The sequence below is a fragment of the Cenococcum geophilum genome, assembly GCF_001692895.1.
Source record: "Cenococcum geophilum 1.58 unplaced genomic scaffold K441scaffold_4, whole genome shotgun sequence".
Lineage (NCBI taxonomy): Eukaryota > Fungi > Ascomycota > Dothideomycetes > Gloniales > Gloniaceae > Cenococcum > Cenococcum geophilum.
Window position 1 is genome coordinate 1,789,073 of NW_027137562.1, and position 19,800 is coordinate 1,808,872.

At 34.9% G+C, this 19,800-nt stretch overlaps 1 protein-coding gene across 1 annotated transcript; it reads right to left on the bottom strand.

Moving 5' to 3' along the window:
- Window positions 1–399: 399 nt before the first annotated feature.
- K441DRAFT_538289 (uncharacterized protein) lies at window positions 400–597 on the bottom strand (the record flags this gene model as incomplete). The annotated part of the gene is made up of 1 exon (XM_067642520.1): window positions 400–597. A coding segment is annotated over one exon (198 nt), but the record flags the coding sequence as incomplete, so codon positions are not given.
- Between the last annotated feature and the right edge of the window lie 19,203 nt (window positions 598–19,800).

Consider the following 19,800-nt stretch of genomic DNA (forward strand, 5'->3'; position numbering starts at 1 on the left):
TGTAGGTAGAGTAAGCATGTAATCTACCACACGGCCTTCCTTATTAAGGTAATATATATATACGCCAGTAAGAGTAAGCTTGCCATTGGGAGTCTACTAGCCATTAAAGGATATATATAGGAGCGATCTGGAGGCAGCGAGAGCCTTAGTAATAGAGGGGAGGTACACTTTATAGTTAGCTAGTATATAGTCTGGCACCGATTAATAATTAAGCCAGAGTACGCGCTTAGCCTTAAGATTCGCAACTCGTATTATACGGCAAAAAGATAAGGTCTTAAACTCTTGCAGTAGGTAGTTGTTTTCGGTAAGCCAATTAATAGCTGCTTGCTTAAATATAGATGTATTAAAGCTATTAATAATCGCATTAGCAGCTTCTTAAGAGACGTATTAGCCTAATGCCTAAAGTTGCTGAAGAACGGTGTGCCCGCGCTTCTTTAATTCAAATATAATCTCTCCATTTTTATCGTATCTATGGCCAGGAGTATTTTTAGCAAGATGCGTTTGGGTAGCAGTATTAGTATTTAATATATTATAACGACCAGGGCCTCTACAGTTAAGAATTTTATGCTGGTAGCAGTACTTGCAGATAAAGATAATTTGCTCTAGCTTTACCTAACTTTAGTACCTATACCCGTATTTATAGATAAAGCTAGGCGTCCGCTTTAAGCTATAATAGGGCTTTTAAAGATCTGGAAGTTGTTTCCAGTTAATGCCATCGTAATTGTTAATATTATCGTCGTCTATAAGCTGGTCGGGCGCGGCTTCTAAGGATAAGGTTGTAGGGGCTAAGGGATTTTCTGCAGTTATCGCGCTTATATTCGCGTTGGTAGGGTCCTATACTATAGTGGTAGCGGTAGCTAAGTGCGTTCTGTCAAATTGGTAGAGTTAATAGTGGATAAAAATAGGAAGGTGTTTGTTATTTATTATAAGCTACGTAAGACTTCAGATTAGCGCGGAAAAACGTTTTAAATAGGCCTAGCGGTTGCCTAAAAGGGCTTGTTTACACTATTTGCATTACCTTAGCTACTAGAAATAACTCTAAAAACACCAAAGGTCTATCACCAACTACCGCTACTACTATATACAAGTAATAAACAAGCAAGCAAGCAAGCAAGCACTTCCTTTGCTTGCTTATTAGCAAGTCTGACCTTATTAATACACTACTGTAGGCAAACCGTACGGCCCCTTCTCTACAGGAGTACCGCGGAAAGGTAAAGGACGCTACGAGCCCATAGTCCCTTGAAAACGGACTTTTTAAGTACCGCAAACGGCTGGCGGTAGTAGAGAAATAGAACTTACAAACTCGGCTTATTACGGAAGCGCATACCTAGGTCTCCACAGCCTACCCCAGAAAAAATAAGACCCGTAAAATTATCGGCGACCGTTACTACTAGCCTGAAATAGTTACAGATATTAATCGCTATATACGAAACTGTAACAACTGCCGTAGGTTTATAATCCCACGAGATAAAACCCTAGGACTGTTAAAACTACTCCCAATACTAGAGCGCCCCTAGCAGCATATCTTTATAGATTTCCATAAGCTACCTACAGACCGTAACGGATACGATATGGCTATAGTTATAGTTAACCGCTTTAGCAAGCGCCCGTTCTTAATCCCTTATTATAAGAATATTAATGCAAAAGAGGCGGCCTAACTATATATCCACTACGTCTACCGAATTTACGGACTACTAGATACTATTATATCCGATTGCGGGCTATAGTTTATATTAGCTTTCTGGAACAAGTTTACTCGGATCTTAGGCATTAAGCTAAAGCTTTTTACAGCATACTACCCCTAGACAGATGGCTAGACGGAGATTGTAAACTAGTATTTAGACTAGAGACTCCGACCCTTTATTAACTACTTTTAGGATAATTGGGCCGAACTGCTACTTTTAATAGACTACGCCTAGGCTACCCTACCCTATAACTCTATAGGATTTGCACCTATCTAGCTAGAAATAGGGTATTTACCCCATATAAGCTTTAACTGGGAAAGACCGAAAGGGCCACAGACCGTACGCGAAAAACTATCTTATAAGAAAGCACGGCATTACGCTAAACACTTAGAAGAAGCCTAGAAAGTAGCCCATATAAACCTAAAAAAGGCCTAGAAATCAATGGAACAGCAGGCAAATAAGTATAGGCGTAAGCCCAACTTTACTATAGGCGACAAGGTCTGGGTTATAACAAAGAACTAGAAAACAGAGCGGCCTAGCCGTAAACTAGACTATTAGATAGTAGGACTATACGAGGTCCTTAAGAAGAGAGGCAAATTATATAAAGTAAAGCTCCCGGATTTAATTAAGGTCTACCCTGTCTTCTCGCCAGATAAGCTACGGAGAGCTGTAAATAACCTATTACCTAGACAAAAGAATAAACCGCCCCTGCCAATTTAAGTTAATGGCGACAGCGAATAGGAAATCGAAGAAATACTAGCCTATAAACTCGTAAGGGGAACACTAAAATACCGTATAAGTTAGAAAGGATATAATTCAGACCCTACCTAGTACCCCGCATGGAACTTTATAGGTAGTCCCTATAAGTTATAAGAGTTTTATAGCCGTTACCCTAACGAACCTAGACCGCTAAAGTACTTAGATAAGTGGATGGAATGCTAGCATAGTAAGAACAATAGGTTGCCTATAGAGCATAAAGACAAGAACGCCCTAAAGGGGTAATACGGACATATAAAGCCTAAGGGCAGGCTTTTTCGGAGGGGGGGGTAATATTACGGTACTAGTACATTGTCGTCAGATTGCCGCACATTGCCGCACATTGCCGTCACGTAACCGGAGAATTGTATATAACTTCGAGCGGCACTTCCGCTTTTCCCCCTTTCCTTTCTCTAGCTTTGGATCCTCGTTTATAAACAATCCAATCGTATAGACTTGCATGCGTCCTTCTTACTATGCTTATGCCTCGATTGACCGGGTCGCTAATACTAGCTTAGCCCTATAATAGGCTGTCTAATACTCCTCTAAGCTTTAATGGCGTAAGGGTGCATTATTGTCTGTCTTTTTAATATTAATGGCCTTGTGTCTATCCTTCTTCAGTTTCTGTTTTCTTAGACAATATTATTTATAACAGGTTAAACCGCCTATACTTTTTACTTTAGTCCCGCACTTTCTATATTACCGCTAGATAGAGCTTATTTATAAATTACTATATTAAGCTGCAACTTACTACAGTTTAGTTAAAAGGGGGCTGAAAATAATATCCGTGTAAAACTGTATATTTAAAGTAGTATTTATAGCTTATGCTATATTATAAGTAAGAGCATAGCGATGTCCGTAGACACTAACGCGCTAGATAGCGCAATCCAATATATTTTATACTAATTTGCGCTAGATTGCGTTACGTTAGGCTAGAAGACTCTACTTATTACCAATATTACGCCGCCTCTTTGTTATACTAAGTATGGAATTCTAAACACCACTATTCCCTACTTAGGATACTAGACTATCTTTTACAATAGGACGCGATATACAACAGCGGTATGCCGTAAATGCGGCGTGGTATAACTCTGTAAGTGCTATGGACCCGTAAAAAAACATATAGCTTATTACCGGCTTAGGTATTACTACGGAGAGACTTAATACTATTAAGCGGACTTTTAAGTAGGTTATTATAAAGAACGGCATCCTATACGTTTTATTTCGCGGATAACTAAACAATTTGCTACGCGAGTAGGTAATCCAAAAAGTTATCCGTTAGGTAGTAGAATACAAGAAGGCACCAGCGCTATAGGTATATAAGGCTATACAAAACATATTAGCCCGCACGCAGTCAAATATACGTAAAAAGATAAAGGTGCTAGGGCGGCCTGACATTAACTATATAGTAGATGCGGAAAAGAGGTATATAGCTACTATAAACTCGCAGAACTTGTCCCCGCTTAGCCATATATAGAACTGCGGCTGCAATCTCAAATAACTCGTTATACTACTTTATAGGCGGCAACTAGATGGTACAAACTTAGTCCTAAGTATAGACGTGGCCTTAAGTCTGGTATTGCTGCCTAATATACCTTAAGGCCTACGCATAGTTAAATATTAGCTACTGGTTAAAATGTTTTTAAAGGCCGGGGTGGATTGTAATAAGGAGTAGATATAGGCCGCCTATATAGAGACTATGCCTATCCGAAACAATGGGGCCTTAAGGGCTGCTCTATTAAGGGCAGTTTATTATAGAGTAGGCTAGGCTATATTTACGGCTATCTATAGAGATAATATATAGGTGTCCGTTACAATTATAATATATCGCTAATATTTATCTAGCCCTATTACTAGCGCGACACGTTTTACTAGGCGGGCTAAAAGATATTAATTAATTACGGTTAATCTAATTTACGTAGAGATAGTAACTTAAGTTAAGTTTACCTTACAGCGAGACCTCCTATCGCACTAGGAAGCCCTGAGATTATTGCCTATATATATAATTTTAGGTTATCTAGACGTGGTACGGCAAATTACCTTTACTATAGGCTCTTCTATTAGGGGTAATTATATAGATATTATATTTGTCCTGTGTTTTACTAGCTAGTAGCTAATAGGGTAGGATAAGTATTATTCTAAGGACCTATAGCCTTAGCGACAAGTTTCTTAAAATATAGTAAGGGCGTGCTAATACCAGAAATAGTATAGCCTAGGTTAGGGAACTGCCTAATATAAGCAGGAGAGGGCGTTAAGTCGCGTTGCTTTAGTGGCAGCTATAGCGAGAAAAGTATTAGATACTATTTAGGGTTATTATAGTTTAGCGAAAATAGAGGCGGCCCGTACTATACGGAGAGTAATTAATAATAGTTGCAGACCTTACTATATCTAAAAGTTAGCGTCGCTACTAAGAGGCTAATAACGTAAGTAGTTAGCAAGCTTAAGGGAGCTTTATAGAGCCTCTTTAGCAGAGCTCCTGGTAGAACCTTTAGTAGAGCTCCGTACTAAGCCCCTAGTAAAGCTTTAGTAGCTAGGGAAATTAATTATAGAGTCTAGCTTTAAGCTAGAATTATTATAGAATAGTAAACCCTTAGTTAAATATAGCACGCGCTAAAACCGGGTTAGAGGCTCTACTAAAGGCTCCGCTAGCTATACTACTTGCCTAATTAGGATAGCTAGCTAACAGCTTAATAGTTAGCGGATAGCGAGTAATCTACTTAACGTAGTTAGTTAGCTATAAAGGCTAAAGCTTATAGCTAGCTAATTGTTAGATACTTATAGTTGTTAGCAAGATATTTAGACTATAATCTAACTAGTTAAGTACTTAAAATCTAGATTATAGATTAGTATTAATTAACCGCTAGCCTATAAGGGATAGAAATTAGGATTACTATAATATATAATATCGCAATATACCGTATTTTATCTAGTACTATAGTAAAATTGTAAATGCTAAAGGCCTATAGCTACTGCCGCTCTTAACTTCTATCTATTGTCCCTATTTAAGGGTCTTGCTACTAGTAAAGTCTATAATATCTATTCTTACTACTCTCTTTATATTTTGACGCCACTAATATCCTCTCTATTGTTGTTATCCTTGCTATTGTTACCGGCACCATCCTAGCTGTTGTTTTTGGCGCCCTCTCCGTCGGCCTTGTTCTATACTTTGGTATAATTACTAGTACTACTAATATTTACTGCACCCGTAAAGTTAGGGATAGTAATGTCAAAGTTAACGTCTATACTGTACGAAATAGGCGTGTAATCGGCTATACACTAGCGGTAGATACGCTGTATAGTTTTATTAACGTTAAATAGGGTAATAAGTTGCTAGAAGTTCTCTTTCCGCTTAGGATTCTTAAGGTTAATAAATACCTTATTATTCTTATACCACTTCTTAATTTTATAGTACGCGGTGTTCGTAAAGGTCTTATTACTAGTCTAATAATTATAGACCACTTAGGGACTATTAATAATAATAAGGCCCGCTTATAGTCTAGTAATTATAAGAAGGTTCCTCGCTATATTCTAGATAATTTTTAGCAGACTAGCAACTATTATATTATATACTAATAACTCTACCTAGCCGCCTTAGATGCTGTTAATAGTAAAGACCTTAATCTCGCTAACTATTAGCGCAAATTCCCGCCACTTGCTGCTATCTTGCTAGGTATAGCACTATTCTTTAAGCGCATGCAGCGCTGCGGAGTAGACGGCAAGTTAGGCTATATATAAAACGGTAAAGCTAATCTCTAATAGCTTAAATCTAAAGTCTATTAGCGCTATAGCTACCTAAAATGCGCGTTAAGCGTAGACTAGGTTATACGTTAATTAGCTAAACTCGTTTACCTATATAGTACTATTAATGGCGAGGAAAACGATAGAGTAGTTACAGCGTAGTATATTCTTAAAAAAGCTCGCTGCCAGCTTTAACTGCCCTTAGTTCTTAACTATTAGGCTTATCTAAAGCTGGCTATACAGTAGGACGGTATTTATAAGATATGCAATATCTTTAATAAATTAATATTACAGTAAAAACCACACCGTATCCGCACTAGCCGCGAGGAGACGCGCATAGAGGGAGACGGATTTCTAATAGTAGAACGGATTATCGAAATTGGGACTAAGGATTAGTTTCGGTTAATATATATTACTAAAGAAAACCTAAGGTATAGGGTTATTAGCCTAGATTTATAGACCTCCCTAGATTAAATATAGTCTGCTCTAGACGAATCTAGTAAAACTATCTAACTTAAACGCCTTCTCGGCTTTATTGTAGAAAACTACGCGTGCGGCACTAATAAAATGTGCATAGGTCTATAAGACCATATTAGGTGCTATAAGAATAACATTAGCCTTCTTAGCTAGGTCTACGATAATTATATTAGCTATAAGTATTAATCCTATCTTATTATTTTGCGTTATATTATCACCAAGCGCAAATTGGTGCAAGTATTAGTAGAATTTAGCGTATTTAGTCGTATTAGGGTCTGCGATAGGATATAGGTTTCTATCGCTATCTAGGACACCTATAAGGCGTAATAATTACTAACCTTTAGATAAATCTATAACCTACAACCGCTTATTAAAGCCAGTAGCATTGCTAGCCTTAAACGTATAGTAGAGCAGGAATGCTATATTTAGCGTAGATACATCCTTATTAATTATAGTATAGTTATTTTATTTCTCGAAATACTTAGGACGAGTGTTAATACCTGCCGCTATTTACTATATAATAGTATCCCGTATATAGACCTTAGTTTCCGTTGAGCGCATATAGCGGCAAAGGACGATAGGAAATTTAGCGGGACGGCCTTATATAATTAGTGCCTTGTAGTCCTCTATAAGCGTATTATTAATTATCTTAGCTAGTATATCTAGTTAGTAATTAAGTGGCGATAAGACCTAGATTCTAATAGGATCCTACTAAGGTAACCTAAGTTAATACTAGTATTATACTGGGATAGTTAGGAAGGTTAATTTCCTAATACTACTAGGGCCTTAAATTAGTAAAATACCGCCTATTATATATTTAAGCGCAGTATAGGCACCCGCTTACTCTTTATTAAGTAGCGGTAAGACGGCCTTAAGGGCATTATTAACTAAGTTCTTCCTATACTTAGTAATATTACAGTTAAAGTAATTAATACGTGGGAGATCTATAAAGTTATTAAATAGCACAATTTAGCGCTTAATATGGAAACTGTTACCTCCTTACTATAGGTGGCGTAGAGTATTAATCTTTTAGGAGATTCTAACCTTAGGGACACGCTTAGTTACAAGATATTTAATGCCCTATGCCGTAATTAGGGCCTTACTTAGGTTATTAACTATTATAAAGTCGTCGCTGCTTAGGACATGCTCTGGAGCGAATATAGGGTTTAGTGTAAACTTATAACCTATCTATAGTTAAAAGATAAAAGTATAGTAGTTATAGCCGGAGCTAAAGGGAGTAGTATTAATAATAACTTTTTTCTAGCTGGCCTAGCTATCTGCGTCTTTACCTAGGAATAAGATATTAATAATAGAGTTAGTGTGAAGGGTAAGACTATTAACTATCTAGATAGTAGCGTAGTAGACTTAGTCCGCGCCACCTAAGAAGGTAATAAGATAAATAATAGTAGGTACCTAGGGGTTCTAGTTAACGACCTTAAGGCTCGTAACTGCGGCATAGAACTAGACCATAAAATACTTAAGAATGCTATTAAACTAATACTTTATAGGGATTTTATATAATAGTTAGTTCTCTACTAAGAGCTATATACTAAGCTGGATATTTATATTATAGTTCTTCCACTAATAACTTAAAGGTTTGTTAATGCTCTGCTATTATAAGCTCGCGTTTAGGCTTATAATATAACTATTAAGCCATTTAGTGCCTAGCGTAAAGAAGTAGATAACAACTGTAGGACTATTTAATAGCATATTCTAAGCTTTATAGATTTGCGGCGTAAATAGGCCGAAGTCCCTATTAATAAAGAAGTACTTACTAAGTAACGTACGCGTACCTAGTATAAGTTTATTAAAGGCGACAACGAACCTAATATAGTAAAGTCGTAGGGTCGTAGCATTTTGTGGGAGAATGCGAGTAAGATACTTAAGTATAGTTAGATATAATAGTTGTTAAGTAACTAGAGAAGTAGCATTAGCAGTATTAACCTTAACGTCGCCGATGATATTAGTATCCGTAAATTGGACAGACGCCGTCTTATATAAATAGTAAGTAGGCATTTTACTAGTCTTATAAGACACCTAAAACGTAATGCTATATACTATAATATGCTCTTTAATAATTTGCGTAATAAACTAAACTATAAGGTAGTTATTATTTGGAAGCTAGAATATATCTAAAGGTTTAGCTATTACGGAATTGCTATTCTTTATATAGGTATCTAGATTATCCACTAGGCTATCTGCCACTGGATAGAAGCCGGCTATATTAAGAGGTTTAGGAGATAGAGAGGTAGTAGCTTTACTTAAAGCGGCAGTATTTAGTGTATCTACCTTACCTAGAGTGGTTGCGGTGTCTATTGCCCAAATTAAAGTAGGTCTACTTATATAATTATTAATATTATGCTCTATAACTCTGCAGTTCTTATATACCTAACTATAAAAGATAGTTTAATAGTTTAGGGAGTTATAGTTTAGGTAAGTCTGCTTCTTCTTATCTAATAGCTAGGGATAGTCTCGCTTTTTATGGCCTATGGCACTATATTAGTTGTATATTATACAAGGATAGTTGCTCTTAAGATAACTAGCTTCCCCACAATTATTATATATAGGGTTAGGGTAGTTAGCTTTAAAATAACTAGCCTTACCGCAGCTATAATAAAGTTAAGAAGCTTTTTTAAGAGGATAATTAGCGCGTATATAGCCGGTAAATAGATAGAGATAGCATTTTAAAGCGTTATTAGCTAAGAGGTATAGACTGCCAAGCTCTAGAAAAAGAGGCTTATTAAGTATAGGGCCCTTACTATTGCCTTATAAGATACTAGAGCCCGCGGCCGTTATAATTAAAGCAACCTTAAAACCCATAATACCCTTAGCAAACTTTTTGTGGTTATGGATGTAGTTAATATTATAAGTTATAAAATAATTAGTAGGTAAGTCTATTTTGGTAGTAGGCTATATTAAGCGGTAGTCTATATAAATATATTAGTAAATATAGATTCTCTATTATATAGCTAAGGTTAAAGATAAGGTAGCTAATTTACTATATTATTAGGCTCTACAGCCTAGATAGATCTGCGGAGGCACTAGTTATAAAGGTAGATACTAGTAGAGTAGGAGTAAAAAAGGGTAATTAGTAGAGTTAGGTTAACTAGTAAAGGTAAAGAAATAAGGCACGCCCTAATAAAATTATATAGGTAAGGCCTTAGCGGTAAAGTATATAGTTATATACTCTGTAGGTTAAACGCGTATAAGGGTAAATATATAGTAATGAAACCAACCTATAAAGGAAGACGCGGTATAGTATAAGTTACGGGGACTACTCTACCTAGCCTATCTCTTAATATAGGCTAGGCGATAGTCTAGTACTATTAAGCTTTTATAGTTTATAATACGAGCGTATAGATATATAGATGGGTAAGAAGTAAGTAGTAAAGTAAAAGCACTTTACTATAGGCAGGCTAATTACGTTATAGGTAAATAGAAACTTAAATACTATAATCTATTAAAAATATTACTAATAAGTATAGCCTACTACTACTAGAAAGTATAAGTCTTTTCCTCCCTTAATTAGTAAGAGAAAAGGTATTATTAGCTAAATAATCTCTTACTAAAGTACTGGGTGGGGAGCGGGATATTATAAAACTATATATAGTTTTAGATAGATCTAAAATAAAGATATTAAATATAAGAGACTCTAACGTAATAAATACTATAGTAGAACACTAACCTCTTATATAACACCAAATAGATAAATAGTAAGATAAGTTAATATTGCTAAGCGGCTAGATACTAGGTATATATAATATATCTACTATTCTAAAATACCCTAAAATGCCCCAATATGCCGCAAAATGCCGTAAAATGCTATTAATTGCATAAACTTATAATATAGAATATAAAACCTCCTACTACCTTTTGCGGTAGATATACCTTTAAATAAGCACTAGATGTTTAGGTATAGACTTAAAAGTATCCTATATACTAGATAATTATTATTCCGGATAAACTTATTTAGTAGGCCCTTAAGTGCTACCTAGTAGTATAATAATAACACTAGTAATTATAAAGTAAGTATAATATGTTACTATCTACTAGAAGTACTACCTGTTATATACTAAGTACTTCGCAGCAATAGAGTCCGTATATATAGATATAGGCTAACTATCTAACTTTAATAGCGCGTATATCTACTAACTTTATATAACGATAAGAAATATAGTAACGCCTATAATAAGTATAACACGTTGCCGTCTACTAGAAATACTACCTGTTATATAGTAAATACTTTATAGCAATAGAGCCTGTATATATAGATATAGGCTAGCCCTCTAACTCTAGTAGCGCGTATATATACTAACTTTATTAATAATAAGAAATATAGTAACGCCTATAACCTCCTATATTCTACTATGCCGTAATAACTAATTACCCCTCCGTAGGTACTTAATAAATCGCTTATATTAAAAACTATAAAAGTTTAGTAGTACTAGACCGCTACCTAGCCCTAAATAGGCTAGGTAGGGTAGTCCCTATAAGTTATATAATTATGCCCTTATTTAACTACATAGTACTAAGTTTAGCCGCATTTACCCTAACTAGTAGCAGTAAACAACAGCCAATTTTACCTCTATGCGGGTATATATGGGCAATTGTAAGATCTACCACTTTACTTCTCCTTTATTTACCTTATTTATTCTACCTTTTATCTCTCTAATAACTAACCTCTAACTATGTCTAACACTAGAGTTATGCTAGTATAGCGCTAGCTAGCTACCGTACAAAGCTTTTTTACTTTAATAGTTACCTTCTACTTAATATATACCGTAATATTATACGTACCTAACCGAATAAGTGACTTAATAATAACGTAACTATAGGTAAAGCTGGATGCGTAGTATAAGGCAAACCCAAAGCTAACTAAAGATATAAATATTGCCTAAGGCTTCGGAATAAGCATCGAAAACTATAATAGACTAAAAGAGAGGGTTAAAGATGTCGCGATTAAAGTTAAGCCTAAGGACATGATATATTATGGCAACTCTATAATAATAAAAAAAGGATATATTAAGGAGTTTTATAAGTAACTCCTGTAATTTACTAATGATTTACTAGATTAGAAACTGCGGGTAATTCTAAAAATTATAGGAAGTGCTCGTTCTAATTACGTAAGGAGGGTATTAAGTACCTCTAAGAAATTAAAAAACCTACCTTTATATAAATATACGTCACCCCAAAAGACCGAAGCATAAGATGAGATAACGCTACCTTAGCTGCTGTATACAATATAGCCTATAGATATTACCGTAAACCTACTACCCGGTATCTCTTCGCCTTAGCTAGCAACCCTAGTAGCGAGCAACAAAATTAATATAGGAGATATTAAGATTAAAATCCAATCTATAGACTTAATAGGTAAGTTAATAATTAGGGCACACTTATTGCAGCTCTTAGTAAAATGGCGAAAAATGGCATAAAGGAGGCCGTACTTATAGCATTATTCTCGCCTCCTAGCTTAAACTCCTAAGTCACTGCTACTAATAATATACTACTAGCCATTAAATCCGAGGCTCCTAAACGTAATAGATATAGTATAAAAAATAGCCAGTAAGTCCTAACGCCGTATAAGGCTAGCGGTAAGAGCAAACTTAAAGAAGGTAAGAAGCGGAGTTATTTAAAATTAGCAGTATATAGCTTTAAAGAAAATAGTAAGGGCGAGCCTATTAGATATAAGAAATTAAATAACAGTAAAACTAAATTAGGTAGATATAATAAGTAGCCTTAACTAAGATTAGTAATAAGTGCCCTAGTAAAGAATAATAAAAGCGAGCCAGCCGCGCCTGGGAAGTTAAATAGTCGCAAGGCTAATCTAAATAAACATAGGAAGCGCCTTTAACCAGAATTAGCGGCAGGCACCCTTATAGAAAGTAGCAATAATAAGCCAGTTATACGCAGAAGGTAATTGGCGAAGAAAAGACGTAACCTATCTACCTATAAGCCTATATTGGCGAGTAATAGTGGTACTAGAGAAATCGCCATAGATAACGGTAAATTGCCGTAACCTATTACTGAACCTAAAGGTATATACTAGCCTAACGATATAATAGATAACCCTACTACCATATTATTAACCGTTAATACCCCTTAAAATGTTACCGTAGAGGATAGCAAATTGCTGTAATATACTAGTGGATACGATAATTAGTTCCTATATTACACTAACTCTAAGGACGCGGAGAGTGGAGACAAAGATAAGGATTTAGTTAATAATAACGACTAAAATAAGGATTTGGTTAATAATAATAACTAAAATAAGGATTTAGTTAATAATAACGACTAAAACGTAGATATAGAGGAAGAACTTAACTAGCAAAATTTCTTAGCCCAGCTTTATAAGGCCAGGAAGGACAACCTAGATAACGCACTAGTGTATATAACGGAGGTGGATCTTCTACTTACTCTAAAGTATTTCCTACTTGTCTTATTAAAAGCACTTTCTGAGACCGCCCTAATTAAACTCCCTAATTGGGGCCTCGCATTAGGCTTTAAATTTAGTCCATATTAAGTAGTATATATGGCTTAGGCATTTAAGTAAGAGAGGATAATTAAAGGAGGTAGTATTTATACAGACGAACCTAATGCGGGTAAGACTGTATAAATAATTATTTAATAGCTAATAAACTACTTTTATTATTAGAACGTAATAGACGTTTAAGAGGCCTAAGCCACTAAAAATATAACCCGCTACCTACCTAAAATATATCCGCCGGATATAAAATGCCTATAAATAGCAAAGCAGCCGATTATATACTACTGCGAAGATAACTCTAAGAAGCTGTACCTTATAGACCTATAGTAAGGCTGCTTAGTCGTCCTTACGCTAACCCTAGGCCTGCTAGGATTTCTAAAGGATGCGAGTATAATGTTATAAGACGGCGTAATTATAATCTACTCCCTAGCCTATTAGAAGCCGCCTTACACTGCCTAAATAGAGGCTATAAAAGAGTTAATCCCTTCCTCTAACTAATCCCCTACTTAAATAAGTCCCCTACTTAAATAAATTCCCTATAGAAGCTAATGCCTATATATTTCGCCGCCCTATAGGAACTAGTCCCCTACTCTAAAAAATCCCCTATAGGATTAAGTCCCTTACTCTAATAAATCCCCTATATTAATAAATCCCCTACTTTAATAAATTCCTTACTCTAGCAAATCCCCTATAGGCGCCAATGCCTATATATTCTACTACCTTATAAAAACCAATCCCCTACAGCTTATATTCCCCTATAGCTTATATTCCCCTATGGCTTATATTCCCCTACAGCTTATATTCCTATACGGCTTTTACTCCCTTATAGAAACTATTACCTATATCTTCTACTATAGAATAAATCCCCTATAAATTCCGTTCCTATATATAGTAATTATATCTTCTACTACTCTATAAGAACTATACCCTATAGCTCCTACTTCTATATAGCTTTTACTCCCCTATAGAAACTAATAGCGATTTCTTCTACTCCTCTACAAAAACTAATCTCTTATAGCTTACGGTTCTCTATAGGGATTAATACCCGCTTTCTTTATTGCCTTATAGCTTTTAATTCCTTATAGGAACTAATACTTATATCTTTTACTCCCTTACAGAAACTAATATCCTATAGCTTCCGTTCTCCTATTCCCGGATCTATAAGCAATTCGTCTACGCTATAGCCTACTGTATAGGCCTTATTGTTACAAAAGTAAGTAAGTAATTTTAAGAAAGTAATAAGTAATAATGCTACAGCTACAAGATCTATAAGATCTATAAGATATTTAATACTATATATATATAAGCGAATCTATACGTATGAGTTTATATTTTTAACTAATCTAGTACCTTTAAAGTCACTTTTAAAATCTTAATTTAACGTAAGAGCCTTACCTAAATGCTTATATATAAGTTTCTCTCCCTTACTTTTAGCTAAGCTGTAACCAATCTATATAGTATTCTTAATCTAATATAGTATATTAGTACTAGCCTTAAAACTCTCTTTTAAACATTGCCTTAGCTATTTTCCATTTAATTAATAGTTTAAAAGCCACTCTATATCTTTTTTAGATATATTAGTATTACGGAACCCTACTATAGGGGACTCTATAGGAGAGCCCCGTACTCTTACGCATACCTTACGTATAGCTTATATTAGCTACGCGTAGGTATATTACCTCCTTACGATTAATCGCGCAACGTCTTATAGACTCCTTAAATATATACGCTCTGTAGCTACTACCCCCGTCCCATAATATTACGTTACGCCTTTTTACCACTAACGCTTAGCCTATAACTAATTCTACGTCTCTATAATAGTATAGGCGCTGCTAGAAGTAGCGTATCTATAAATTACCTTACTTTATACTTTTAAGGAACCCATAATAGTAAGATAATATTCCTTACTAGCTATTATGTTAAACCTAAAAAATAATCTAATACCTATACTTAACCTATAACGCCAATTAATCCTAGGAGAATTTAATTTATTAGCCCTAGCCTTAACTCCTAAGGAGATAGACACTAATAATATCTTATTTTTTATTAACTATATAACTACAAATAAGTAAACGGAAGGGCTACTACCTATTGAAATTAAAATATAAGACGCTAAGATATTTATAAAAATAGTAGCACGAGAACCTAATAAATACTACCGCCTTTTATAGAATTACCACCTAAAGCTTATATAAGCTAAAATACGTACTGCCTAAGATCGCGATATTATCTAAGACCTATAAGCTTATAAGGCGCTCGCTAGTAACATACGTTAAGAAACTAAAGATAACCTCCGCGTGTCTAAACGCGACGTCTAATAATTAAAGAAGGCTAAAATTATACTAATTGCTACGGTTACTAAAAAAGAAGGCATAATTAAATATCTATAATCTTAGCTTAATAAGCATATTTATAATAATACTAGATACCTCTTTACTGTATATAACGCCACCTAAGTCTCTACGTCCCTAGCAACTTTACCTACTTAACGCTTAATAGAGGGTTAGCGCTAAGCAGCTTTACCTAATAGGAACCCTTACTAGAGTAGTAATAATAAAAGCTATAATAATTGGACCTAAGCGACTACCGTAGGGTCTAATATATAATACCCTAACCCCCTAGTCCCCTAGGGAGACTATAAGGAATATAGCTACTAGAAGATATAAATCCGCAAGAAACTAACTTAGAGCGCCTACCTTTTTCCTACGGAAGATACTAAAATTAGCTATATTATTGGGCGAATAAAGGGTATACTATTAAATAGACTCTTCGCCTAATAGGAGACTAGTAGCCCCTAGAAGTAGCAGTTCTACTAAGAAGTCCTTAATAATCTTAACCTAATATACTATAACCATGACCTACTGGCCACTAACCGAGCTAAACTACGTGCCCTAAAGATGAGCCCTACTAAATTGTTTAATAAGTTTTATATTAAATTCTAGAAATATACCAAAGCCCTTACCTAAGACAATACTAAAGACTAGAAAGATCTCCTTAAAAAAGTCACTTATCGCCTTAGTTACGCAGCCGCTAGCTATAACTATAATAATATTTATAATATAGTAGTAGCCCTACAGAAGATTAAACGACGACTAAATTAGATTGCTACTACTAACCTTTACCTAAAGACCTCTTTATAGAAGCCCTCCGGACCCACTAAACCTATATATACTAAGCCACCAACGCCTACTACCTTAAATACCACTAGAGTTAATATTAACCTCTCTATACTAACCTTTCTATAAAAACTCTTAAATAGAAAGCGCGAGCTACTCCGGAAACTAGGACGCTGCTATAAATGCTATTAAAAAGACTGCTATTATAATAACCTAAACTGCCTAATAGCTAGGTTTGGTAGCTGCCGCCTAATACCTAACCTAATACCCTAAATACTAAATATATTACTACGCACTACTACCGTATAAGATAAAAACGTAGTGATAACGATAGAGTTGGATATAAAAGCGGAAAACGTTAAGTCCTAGCTCTAAGTTGTGGGTTAAGATACCCTAATAACGAAGGGATCTATATATTAGCTTACTTAATAAATAACTTAGTAAAGATAAATAGACGGAAATAGATAGATTTACCTATAATAGAAACTACTGCTAAAAAATAATATAAAAGCCGTTTTATAATTAATTGCGGAGCTATTAATAAATTTATAAATACCTAATTTGTACGCACTTATAACCTACCTATCTTACCTCTTACTAAAACCCGCGCCCTATAACTTATAGACGGTAGTTATACCGCACAGAAGATTATCTATATAGTATAACTCTACCTAGATATAAATGGGCACTAGGAAGAACTCTGGGCCTATATTATACTACTTACTAACTACCCTATTATCCTTGGAATAAACTAGCTTAAATAATATAACCCCGCCATTAACTAGAAGAAAAGAGAAGTAACCTTTAACTTTAAATACTGCAAAGAGACTTGCCTAGGGCATAGCCTAGCCGCCTCTATTTACTCCCTAGAATATTAACCCAAGAAACCCCTTATTATTCTACCTATAACTAACTGTTACTATATAAGTACCCCGGCCTTCTACTATATAGTATATAGAAAAGGCTAAACCGTTACTATAGCTTTCTAATTATAACTATATAAGCTTAATAAAGAATAAGACTATGTCCTCTATAGTAATAGAATATATATAGTTAACCTTCTAGAAAACGACGCCCCTATAGAACTCTATAGACTTTTACCTTTAAACTTTAAGAAGGTTATAAAGCTTAAAAAAGGACTTACTAATAAAGAACTCCGCAAGCTCCTCCCTAAGAGGTATTATAACTTTACCAATATATACTTATAAAAGGGCGTAGATATACTCCCCCTATATTAACCTAATAACTATACTATTGTTACGGAGTAAGTACAAGCGGCGATAATATATATAGTAAGGTAGATATTATTAAGCTATATATATAAACTGTGTGAGAAGCCAAGACGTTGCGTAAGGAAAGAAGGTAGGAAAACGGGAAGAAAGGGCATATATTGTTAACTTAGTTGCTTAGTTAATACGTACATAGGGCAGAATAGGGTTTAGGTTATAGTCCTAGCAGAACTTAGTAGAATTTAATAGAACTTGGCAGAATATAGCAGAATGCCGTAGATTGCCGTTAGATTGCTATTAGATTGCTATTAAATTACTATTTTACGGTTAGTCTCTAATTGCTAAGTTAGTAGAAATAGGTAGACGTGTATAAGGTGTTACGGGGGTATCCCGTAATAGTACCCCCCCTTTAAACTCGAGCTTCTGCGAGATAGGGCTATAGTAGTTCTAGGTAGAGTTTATAAAAGTCTTCTACGGCTTATATAAGTTCTATAGAGTTAACGAGTTCCTATAAGGGCTCGGTAAAGCCTTTCCATTTTATAAGGTATATATACTGGCGTTTCCGTTTATTATACTTAATGTTATTAATTCTTTTAATAAAGTACTCGTTCTTATTACCTACTTTAACTAGTAAGGGAGGGTCTTATATCTGTTTAGGCAGGGCGTCTAATATAGGGGTAGTAGGGTAGAGGACTGACGTATAGAATATAGGGTGGATTTTAACCGTATTAGGGAGCTTTAGTTAGTAGGCGTAAGAGAAAACAATCTTCTTAATCTTATAAGGGCCAGCGTTTTTCTAATTAAGTTTCTTAGTAGGTTGTTTTATGTTTAGGTTTCTTATATCTAGCTAGATAAAGTTACTAATCTAGTAGGCTAGTGCTAGGGTTCGTTTCTTATTCGCTACGGCTTTATAGATAGATTGGGCCCATGTTATTTCATTAGTAAGGAACCGTTATAGTTCCTCTATCTTCTTTATGAATTTATTTACTTCTGCGACTTATAAAGCGTAATAAGTGGGGTGAGGGATATTACTAAAAGGTTTAAAACCCATTTATAGGTGCTGGCCGTAATTGGCCAGGAATAGGGAGACCTTTATAGTTTCTAAGATAGAATTATTTGCAGTAAACTTAGTAAATGCAAGCCAGTTAATCTAGTTATCTTGTAAATATGACGTGTATATCCGGATATACTATTCCATTATAGCGTTTATACGTTCCGTTTAACCGTCTATTTCTAGGTAATATATAGTAAATAGTAGTGCTTTAATGCGGAGTTGGGTAGTTAGTTTTTTTTTTAAATATAGAGATAAACTAGCTGCCTTTATTGGAGATAATCGTTTTGGGGAGTTTATGGAGTTTCTATACGTAATCTAGGAACAGTTAGGCAACGGTAGGCGTTAATACATTAGGGCAGGCGATTAAGTGCCTTATCTTAGATAGTTGGTTTATAACTATTATAATATTCATATAGCCTTTACTTATAGGGAGGTTAACAATAAAGTTAATTAAGATATCCTTCTATCTTCGGTCTAGAGCAGGCAGTAGCTTTAGGAAGCCATTATACGTCTTATGCGAAGCTTTAGCTTGTTAGTAGATATAGTAGCTAGAGACATACCTTCGTGTTATATTATATATATTCGGCTAATAGTATTTTTATTAGAGCAGTTCTAGGGTTTTTTCTTAGCCTAGGTAGCTGGCTACTAGTAGGTCGTGTATATATTTAAGGAGCTTAAGCTTAAGTTTATTATAGTTAGGTATAACTAGGCGGTTCTAGTAATATAAGCGGTTTCCGCAGGCTTCGTATTTACTTAGAGAAATCTTTTTAGAGTGTCTAATGCTATTATACATTAGCTTAAGCGTCTCTTAGATAAACTTATTATTTAGGTATTCGTTAATTATAATCTATTTAATTAATTAATTAGTTATTTTAAGGACGTATACCGTAAGGTCTTTAGTAGGAGGGTTAAATAGTTTAGGGCGAAGTAGGGTCTAATTTTAGTAAGAGCGCGCTTCTTCTAGGGCTAGCGCGTCTTGCGAGCATTAGGTTAAGGCGTTAGGCTTTTAACCTTAAATGCCTAGGTAGTATATAATTAAGAATTAGAAATAGGATAGATATTCTAACTAGCGGGCCTAACGATAACTTAGCTGTTTTATAGTTATAAAGTACTATAGGTTCTTATGGTTGCTAAGGACCTTAATTAGAAATTTAGCGCCTTCTAGTTTGGGTTGCTATTGTTTAAAATATCTAATAATAGCTAATAATTCCTTATTATAGATTTTATAGTTATATTTAGCTAGGCTTAGTCGTTTTAAGAA